Consider the following 10760-nt stretch of genomic DNA (forward strand, 5'->3'; position numbering starts at 1 on the left):
TTCTTTTTTTTTTTTTTTTTTTACTTTTCACTTTTTACTTTTTTCTTCCCAAGTTTTCTGCTTGTTGGGGCTAGTGAAAAAAAAAAAAAAAAGTTGGAATCAGAGGATTTTAAGTCTCAAATTTATAAATTTTTTATATTATTTTATTTTGGTTACTTAAATTTTATCATCCATCTTCTATTTTTGGATTGGGTAGTTGGATTGTAACCTTATTGTGGGATTGGTTGGGTTGACACAACATAAAAATCCTGAATTTTTGTTCCCACCTATAGTTTGGGTTGATCGGATTATTAAAGGTATTTATTTTAGCTCTAGAATTTTTAGTTACAAATTATTATTTTAAGTGTTATTATGTCGTCAAATTTAAAAGAATATATGTGTTAGTGTGTTATGGGTGTGTGAGATCCCACATGAGTTTTGAAAGGGATAAATATGAGGAGGTGTGCTTGCAAGGACGCTAGGTCTTAAATGTGAGTAGATTGAAGGGTCTCACATCGATCGGAGAAGGGAACAAATATTAGTGAGGATGTTAGACCTAAAGGAAGTGGATTGTGATGTATTTGTTTTGAAAAATTTTAAGGGGAAGTCCCTAATGGACTTAAAAAGAAATAAAAGTTATGAAGTGTACTATGCTTTCTTACTGATTCATATATTCTTTTCAAAGGTAAAGTTATGATAATTGTAAATGTTAAATGCTTTACATTAACTCTTTCAAGTAAATTTTTATGCACAAATTAATGGTTCCATGTGTTCCATCTCATGAATAGATATATAATTGAATATGGCTGCTTCTTCTTCTCTAGACCCATAGCTTTCAACGGTTTCGTGTGAATAAATATGATCTTGTATTCGATTTCATATTTGACATGTATTTCAAGTTATGAGTCATAATTAGTTTAAGTAAAATTATATTCATCATATTCAATCGTATATCTTATGGTTTAATTTTTTAAATTATTGACTTTCTTTTTCATATTAAGAACACGTGACTTAATGATAATCGATGAACAGAATTATTAAAAATTCTAAGATTCAAGCTACCGATCAAACAAAAAAGTTGATATGTTTAATTAGGTTTAAATTACATAGCTGAGAGGTTGAATGAAACGATCTTACCAAAATTTCTTGTGTTTTTGCATTTGATAAGTAATTTTAATTATTTTAAACGACACCAACTTTTGGAAAGAAACTCGTAGCTTATCATTTAACAAACATGTTTTACAACATATAACTAAACGACTCTATAAATTTCAAAAACCAAAGACTGAATACGAACGTGAGTGAGGAGATTTATAGCTTGTCGGTAAATAATTGAAAGGCTATTATAGGTAGGAAGCAGCCTAATCCAATCCATTTGATCACAAGCATTAATTCACCATGTGCTAAGGACACCCATATGCTTATCATCTATTATTGGACTAGCTACATTTAGTATATCATATACTTTCTCGAGTTCAACAACTTCGAAATTGACGTTTTAATCATCAAATCTATGAGATTATTGTTAGTTTCTTACCTATAGACCGCTACGTTCGTATTGACAAGTAACTATAACATATACTCATAATGTTGTGCCATATTTTATAATTTCAATTTCACGGGTGTATTTGATTCAATAAAAGATGGAGTAATTTTTCTCAAAATATATAAGATTGCTGATTGTGAGTGTGACAGTATTGATACAATGACACGTAATATGTATGATAACGAGGATCTTTCATATTGTATAATACAATGACACAAATGCCCTTATCAATGTATGAAACAATAATATGACAACCCACTTATCATATTTTTACAATATACGAATGTCAACCGTACCGAGAGGCATGTTGATGTGAATGTTAGAAAAATGAGATCAACCGTATCAAGAGGTGTGTTATTTTAAAATTTGTCATAACTTAATTACTCGTAAACTTGTAATCACGAGAAAATCATGATTGAAATAGGCTTAAGAACTTAGTTCAAAATTGAAAAAACATTATTATACTACCCTAGCACGGAAAGAACTTAGTTCGTACATTAGTTCTTTACTCTTACTTGAAAAATATTTAATATTAATATATATTATGATTGGTGTGACCTCACTACTATTTTCTCTTTTCGATAGAGCTAGATGTATAGTATTTCTCTACACACAGTTTATTCACGCGCATATGAACCCACTCGGTGGACTTATTAACATACTCCCTAGGTCTAACTATGCGCTAACACGCACTACTACTACTGAAAAATCAACTGTAAAAGAAGTAAACAATGATCATATGACATACAACACGCACGAGATCCCACACATTAACAATCACTATTGAATGAAATAATGCATGAATTTTGGGACGAGTTGTGTGGGACGGTCAAAGTAGTTACACCGACCCAACCTAGTAAACTAAAGGCAAACTAAGCCGAAAAAACGAACCGAAGATTTTCATTGGACGGGTAAACTTAAATAAATAAGAATGTGGTCAACGTGTTCATATTGGAAGAATAGAATAGTAGTTTTAATTCTATCAACAATGGCGGCTCCAATATTGATCATAATTTATAACTCAATTTCTCTCAACTTTCCCCTTCTTTCTTTATCTCCTCCACATAATCCCCTTCCTTCATTTCACACAGCTTCAGATCCACCGCCTTGCCGCCGTCAACGGAGATGGAAGTGGCCGTCGGAGTCTCTCCCGCCGGCGACCTGTTCAACTTCGGCAGCCCTTGCTCCTCCCACTATCTCTCCGCTCCTTCCACTCCCTTCTCCTCCCTCAGTGCGCCCACCAGCCCCTCCTCTCACGCCGTCAACTTCTTCCGCCACGACGACGACGTTCCGATTGGCTCTCCCTCCGCCGTCCCCTTCCGCTGGGAGGAGAAACCCGGCATTCCCAAATCCCCCAATTGCTCCGCCGAGCAAGATTTTGAATTTGATTTCAGCCGCCAGTCGCTCTTCATTAAAGCTTCCCTCTCCGCCGATGAGCTCTTCGACGGCGGTAAAATCCGGCCGCTCAAACCCCCTCCCGGATTCAAGGTCAGTGTTTTTTTCCGACCAAATGTTAAATTAAAAATTACAAGTTCCTCTGCTAAATTTATTTTCTTCGACAGTCGAACATATCGTCGCCGAGATCGCCGCACAATTCGAGGATTTCCCCTCGGAAAACGAAGAACAGCTCCGACATGAACATCAACGACGACCCATTTGAAGCGGCGCTAATGAAAGAGACTCTTAGCCATCGAACCAATTGTGAGCTCGCTGATAAACAGAGCAAAAACAGAGGAAGAACAGAGGAAATCTCATACATTTCCTCTGATTTTGCTCGCAAACCCACTCGATCCATTTCCCCTTACAGAATCTCCTCTCGAACTCCAATTCACGGCGACGTCGACAGCTCAACGGGCGCGGGAAAGTCAAAGTCGTTGTCGTTCTTGTCGGCGATTTCGTTCTCTAAGGCCAATAGAAAATGGAGGCTCAGAGACTTATTGTTTCGTAGCACTTCCGAAGGCCGAGCGACGGAGAAAGCTGATAAGCTGAGGTCTACTTACGTTGTAATGTCGGAAAGAATGGAGAACGACGTGAAGATTTCGAGTTTCCGATCAGCCGACAGCGTCGATCCGAGGAGGCATTTCACAGCCGCGAACCGGACAGTTTCCGAGGAGTTAATGAAGAAGAAGAGCTTTTTGGGCCGTTGCTTGCGGTTTAACCGGTCCGGTATGCAGGAGATTTCTAGAGATATTGGGTCGTTGACACGTGGATGAACCGGCAGATTTTTTATTTTGATTTTTTATTTTGTTTGGATTGATAAATGTAAGAGAATATTTTTTTTTTCAGTATTTTATATACAAATAAATAATAAAGAATTTAAGTTTTTGGGCATGTTTTTTAGAGGAGGATAATATATTTTTTTATATATTTAAAAACACTAAATTAATAAAAAAATATCAACTTTCTATTTAAAAATATTTTTTAACTTTCAAAAGGTTTAAAAATACCTTTAAAACCATTAAATTTTCAAAACTTTCATTAAATAATTAATTAAAAAAAACATTAAAAAAACCTTTAAACTTTTTTAAAAACTAAAAAAAAAAAAAACTTTTTCCTTTCCAAAATAACATTAAAACGTTTGTAGATAACCTATGGACATATTATTGACGGAATTTTTTTAAAATTTTTTTACGAAGGTAAAGAGTATTAATGTTAATTTTAAAATTTCTCGGGTATTTTTTAAACATAGTACTATCCATAAATGTATTTTTGAAAATTTTTAAAATAGTCGGAAAACGTTCGTAAACGAAGAAAAACGGGCTTAACCCTAAAATGATTCTATTTTCCCCACCACCCTTTTCCCTTTTTCCTTGGCTTTAATTGGCATCTTCTTTGCTCCTGCAAAAGATTTAAGCAATAAGTTCAGATTTGGCGAAAGACAAAAGGAGTTGGTGGTCATTACATAACCTAACCATTAACAACACTTTTTCCTTTTCCTTTTTAGTGTTTAATTATATGCCAACATCTCATATTGTTCGTTTATTTAATGTGTCGGTGTTCCTGTTCATGATGTTTGAAGTTACGTCTAATAGGTTAAATGTCAAAACGTCTTAAAAACAATGGAAAGGTACGAATCCTGTGTAACCATTCAAATCATCGTCATTTCCTTCTCCCATTATTCTAATGTTCAGCTACAACAATTGGCTCGAGGTGAACCGATAGGTAAAGAGGCTGAAGATATCGGTTGTGTGGTGTTATGTGTCACGGTCATATTTGTCCAAGACATGTTGTTTATGACCGCATATCGGATATCCTGGTCATGCTTGTCTAGGATGTGTTTACCATGGCCGCATGCTTTTATCTTAGATAAGCCTTTAATACTTCATATTGTGTCAACACGCGCTCGTGCTAAAATACTTCAAAATGTACTATAGGGGGATATGACTAGTCGGGTTATATACTATAAAATTCGTTGGTGTTGCTTAATCGCTTTTAGCTTATAACTTTATACGCAATCAACGTATTTCCTCGCTCACGTTTTCCAAAATCTCTCTCTCAAATATGACTCGAGATTCGAGTACAGTGATGTTGTCTGCGAAATCTGAATTTCTCACAACTGACTTGTTTTTGGGTTAGAACAAATGTCACACAATCGCTATCTCGCTTCCATAAGAGTACTCTTGTGACACTACGTAGTGAACGAGATACTCTCGAATTATCCTATCGGTTTTAAATTAAAGGTCGAGAAGTATATATATTAATAAAAAGTAGAGTTTTTATTATATGAATGAGAAAGAGGTCCACCTTGAGGTATCATTATTTCTTTCTTTTTCTTTAAGAGATTCATATTTGCTATGCTACTTTACACTATTATTTAATGCTTAAATGAGACACCCTTTGGACCACCCACTCCTTCACATCATTATTATGATTTAATAATAATAATAAAAAAAAACATTATAAATTATCTATTAATTATTATAAATTAATTTGGCGCTTCCTCGCAGTTAAATCATGTTGGTATGACTATTCTCGTGACAACTAAAAAAAAAAAAAGAACGCGTTCATATTTGTTTATAACTAGCCCACGGTAAACGCTGGGTAATCAAGTGCGGAGTTGATAACTGATGAAAGGATCTAAGTTGTAAGTCCACCCCAGATGAGTGCTCTTCTATTCCGACTTCCTCAGTGCCTCCGGTGACACAATCGCACTTTTAAAGGCAGCGGACTAGCGATTGTGCGACACTCACTTTCCAACGACAAGTGAGCTAAGCCAATTTGTACTTGCGTCGCCTACGGCCACGCGACGTATGATCGAGCCTCTAGCCTCGGTTTTAAAAGAAGGTTTTGGAAAACGAGGGTAGAGAGAGATTTTAGAAAGAGAGATTTTTGAAAGAGACGTTATATAAGCAAGCAAGAGAAAGATAACAACGGCTTAGCATATATAACCTTGGGTAGGGAGAAGTTGACAACTAGTCATATCCCCCTATAGTACATTTTGAGACATTTCATGTCTGGCAGGCCTAGACATGATATTTTTGAGGCGTCATACGCCCTAGAACTATAGAAGTAAAAACACTAGAATGAAAAGACATGACAAGGGTTTGGCTTGCCATAGGCATGCGGCCATGGGCAACACGCCCTGGACGAGCATGACCGTGATATCCGGCAGCATAGTCAAGATAGAAATGGGTTTTGCCCCTGTGGGGATGGAGCGACAGAATTTTGAGAATTCAAGAGAAGGTCACGACCCAAGAAAGAGTTTGAACTCAACACTTAAAATGAGTTGTGAAGGTTCGTTATATAAAGCTATGATGTGACACTCGAGTAACATTAGTAAATTGTGATCACATCTGAATGAAAACGATCCATCCTGAACATAAGATAATTAAAAAAGATTTTAAAGAATTGAAAGTTACTACATATACTAACCGGGCTGAAATTGAACTTAATTATGGAAAAGTGCATTTTAAAATATAACATTTATAATATGTCACGTTTTTATATAAACTTAGGATTTACAATATCGCATAATTATAAAATATGTTTTAACTCCAATTATTATATACTAATATATACTATACGTTAACATGAACATAGCTCAACTAATAAAATATATAATTATTTTTAAGATAAAACTTTGAATTCTATCCGTTTATATTTTATTCAACGCCGATCTTTCAAACCATTCTCGAGATCGATACAAACTCAACTAAATAATTATGTTTGTAATGTAATTTCAATTTTCCTTGACTATAATATGGAGGACTAAAAATGAAATAGAGCATGAGTTGACTGAGTCAAAGTGTTTAAGTTGTGGTCAACCTTATGACGTTGACTATGAAATATTAAGTCAAAGTCAAAGTCAAAAGGCAAAGGGTTAGTACCGACAGCCGAAACCTTTGACTGAAGACAGTAATTTAGAAACTGATGTTTGAAATCTTAATAAGTTGACTCACTGTATTACTCTTTAAAAATATAATTATTTGAGGGTGAAGACGGTGACAATGTGACTGACAGTTTAATTTTAGACTGAATTAATAAAAATATTCATAAATTTTATATTTTGTCTAAAAAAAAATAAAGTATTTTTTCATTAGTCGGGATGGAAATGGTTAATAATTTGTTTCAAAAATACCCTTTTAACTTTCACTCTCAAAAGTTTCATTAATATCCTTAGATTTATTTACTATGAACGGTACGGTTAGTACTACATTTTAAAAATACGTATGAGCATTTAAAAATAATATTAAAAAATTTAGAGAACGGTAACAAATTTAGGGTTTGATTGGGTTGTGAACCCTATTTTCGAGTTGTTAGGGTTTACTTTACCAAATTTTTCAAAAATTCAATCCAATCCAAATCGGAAAAAAAAAAAAAAATCAATTCAATTTAACCTTTATAGCTTGGGTTTACTTAACCTATATAGTTTGGGTTATTTGGATCATTGGATTATACGAACATCCCTATCCGTGCGAATACAACAGAAAATGAAGGGTAAAAGGGGAATTTGGTTATGTTGATTTAGATTTTGGGGAATGAACCAGGTCAGGGTCTATACAATAGGAGAGATGTTGAAATAGGTCTAGAAGCTTGACCGAATATTTGAGGTCTCAATGCCCCTTGGGTTAGGGGCATAGTCCTCGACTTAGTCTCCATGATTTATGAGGACTTTGCACTTTTGGAGATTTGTGGGTAGGGGTGTATGTAGTCCGGATTGGGTTGGGTTTGAGAAATTTTTTTGGACCAACCCTACTCAACCCAAAAATTTTCACAACCCAACCCGTTATTTTCGAGCTAGGTTCGAGTTGGTTGGATTGATAACCCAGCCCAACCCTCTATTTTCGGGTTGGGTTCGGGTTGTTCCAAACTGAGAAGAAACAAGAAGTTGAGCAAAGAAACAACGTAGTACCAAGTGGAGAAGTTCGACGAGAAACACAGAGTAAAGAAGTCCGACGAAAGTGAAACAGAACGCTGATCGAAGAGACAACCGGCAACGACAACCAATAATTAACATAGAGACGAGGTCGAGCAAAGAAATGTGAACTGAAAAGAGAGTCCAACAGATAAATAAAGAGATGACTGGCGAGTGACGTCGATGAGATAACTATGAAGATGAAGGGCAGAGAGTCAATAAGAAAGATAACAATGGAAAAACGTATTTCATCATTACAATTATTAATTCAATCTCATGTATCGAAGAGTAGAGAGACCGTCTGCAGTTTGCACTCTACATTGTGTAGATGCGCCGGTGGCAGGGGAGCACACAACATGACTCATGAGCTTGGGCTGCGTGGACTTGGGCCTATTTTAAATTTTTTTAAGGTTTCCATAGTTGGGTCGGAATCCGAACCCAACCCAAACCGAATCGAGTTCCAGCAGAATACGAATCCAACTCAACCCCAAAACCCTTTTAAACCCAACCTAACCCTATGATTTGACAATACCAAGAATAATCATCTCTGATTATCCTAGTTTTTCATCACATAGTTGCACAAATTGAAAAAGGACAAACAAAATCCAAATGATCTGAAACATTAACGCCACAAAAGGATCAACACAAAGAAACACCCTGTAACTCATTTTGCTCAAACTCTATCAGGAATCAAAGATGCAAAGTAGCTAAAACATATCATCAAACATAGATCAAACTGCCTGAAATGCTTCAATTAGAGTTTCTGAGTACACTTTGAACACTAATTTCTACAAACATTCACCCATAACTTACAGTTCATATAACCATCATTGAACACAGATACACAACGCCTAGGAGGATGTTAAGACAATCATGCATTACTCAACAAACGCATCCCTTTGTTTCTAACTAATAATCTAAAGCTATCAGTCAATGGCAGAGTTCTGCTAGGATCAAGCTATGAACAATTACTCTTTCTAATGTATGCAATGACTTCAGTGGTTGAACTTAAGACTCAACAGAACATAAACAAAACCACCAAGCATGGCAACAATGAAAGTGCAACATGAAAGACTATATTGATGGAACGTTAGCTACCTCGATGGAAGCCTTTGATGCAAATCATCAGCCAGCGCCTGCCTCACACTTTCTCCATAATAACACAGAGACTTTTCAGTGTCAAGAATGTTAGGTGCAGGGCCAGTTTCATTTGGGTCCTTCAATGGTTCAGGCTCTGGCTCCTTGGCAATTTGACACAAATTATGCAACACACAACAAGCAACAATGGTCTGTGGCGCATGGCTTAAACCCACATTCAAATCCTGAAGAATCTTCCACCTAGCCTTAAGCAACCCAATTGCATCAACCACAACAGACCTACCCTTCATCAGCATTCCATCAAACAGGTTCTGTGCAGGCGTGCCGATGCCGTTCCGCGAAAATGGTGTCAACAGGAAAGACAACAGAGGATATCCCCAATCACCAACAATGTAGGGTCGAACATGGTGACCTCTGACATTAATTACGCTATCCCAAACAACATCCCCTGAAGTAAGCCTATGGTACATAAGACTATCCCTAAAATGGCTGGCATCGTCGCTACCACCGGGAGCTTTAACACACACATCCCAGAAAATTTTCTTGTTGTCAGCAACAACTTGAAGCAGAACCGAGGGATACCCAAATCGACAATTGTAATTAGTAGAGAAATTCTGGTCAGGGGGTAGTCGACGAAGCTTGATCGGACTCCCGTCAATGGCGCCACACATATTGGGGAGAGAAGTCAACTCCTCGAAAGCCTGAGTGGTCTCAATCAAACGCCGGCGACTTACCGGAATCTTAATAAACTCAGCATAAAGCTTGGTGGCCAAAAGACGGGTGACCATATTGGTGATTTTGGAAACAAGATAGGGTTCGAGAGAGAAACGAGCAGCGACGGTTTTAGCGGAGAGGCCGTGGCAGAGGCGAGAGAGGACCATAGCGACGGCGTAATCGGAAGGGAGAGAGAGATTGGAGAGGGCAATATGGGGCTTGAGCTTGTCGACGATGGTGGTGAAGACAGGGTGAGAGAGGCCGTAGAGGGAGCGCCATTGGGCATCGCGAAAAGGGGCTTCGAGGGACCAAATGTGATCGGTGGAGAAGGCGCGGAAGGCGGAGACGGAGTAATCGGAGGAAGAGGGAGGAAGGGTAGTGGAGGAGGTTCGGGAAGGAGAGGAGGAGGGGTTGGAGCGAGAGGAGGCGATGAAGGAGAGGACGGAGGCGATTGTGAAGAAGAGGAGAGGGGCGGCGGAGGAGGAGGAAAGAAGGGAGGTGGGAGAGTTGAAGGAGGCGGAGGAAGGAGAGGAGGCGGAGGAGGGAGTGGAAGGGAGAAGGGAAATGGTGGGATCGAGGTAGTTGTGGAGGTGGAGGAGAGTTGAGAGCATCAGTAAGAAGGATTGATCCATGGCTGTTGATGCCGTCCTTCTCGCCGGAGATGGAGGTTTCTTTGGGGGAAGGGCAAAATCCAGATCGGGATTTTTCAAGTCTGGTTTTTTTCAATCCGCCCAAACCATACGGGCCCGGATAAATATTGGATTGGGCTCGACCCGTCTATTTTATTCTGGTCTCGGCCCGTCTAGTTTCTTCTGGGCTCAGCCCGTCTATTTCTGCTGGGCTCGGCCCCTCATAAGAACTTTTATTTATACTTTGGAACCATTTTTCTATCTAGGAGTTTAAAGTAATTCCAACGCACAATATAAAGTTAAAGAATATTCTTATGTATCACGAATAGATTACAAACGTCAAATATTCATAATTTTCATAATAATTTTAAAAGTAAGGTAGGCTTGTAATCATATTTTCGAGTTCATTGGGTTGGTCGGGTTGACCTGACAAAAAAAA

The 10760-nt window shown here is 37.7% G+C and overlaps 2 protein-coding genes across 2 annotated transcripts; one reads left to right on the plus strand and one right to left on the minus strand.

The window, feature by feature from the left end:
- Positions 1 to 2551: 2551 nt before the first annotated feature.
- LOC111484268 lies at positions 2552 to 3801 on the plus strand. Its single transcript, XM_023130800.1, has 2 exons — positions 2552 to 3013; positions 3088 to 3801. Exons 1-2 carry the CDS (start codon positions 2651 to 2653, stop codon positions 3736 to 3738), a joined length of 1014 nt encoding a protein of 337 aa, XP_022986568.1. The 5' UTR covers positions 2552 to 2650; the 3' UTR covers positions 3739 to 3801.
- Positions 3802 to 8584: 4783 nt separating this feature from the next.
- LOC111484241 (protein ALP1-like) lies at positions 8585 to 10394 on the minus strand. Its single transcript, XM_023130761.1, has 2 exons — positions 8921 to 10394; positions 8585 to 8875 (listed from the first exon to the last, which is right to left on the minus strand). The coding sequence occupies exon 1, from the start codon at positions 10322 to 10324 to the stop codon at positions 8975 to 8977; it is 1350 nt and encodes a 449-aa protein (XP_022986529.1). The 5' UTR covers positions 10325 to 10394; the 3' UTR covers positions 8585 to 8875; positions 8921 to 8974.
- Positions 10395 to 10760: the final 366 nt, after the last annotated feature.

This window comes from Cucurbita maxima, unplaced genomic scaffold (genome assembly GCF_002738345.1).
Source record: "Cucurbita maxima cultivar Rimu unplaced genomic scaffold, Cmax_1.0 Cma_Scf00009, whole genome shotgun sequence".
Classification (NCBI taxonomy): domain Eukaryota; kingdom Viridiplantae; phylum Streptophyta; class Magnoliopsida; order Cucurbitales; family Cucurbitaceae; genus Cucurbita; species Cucurbita maxima.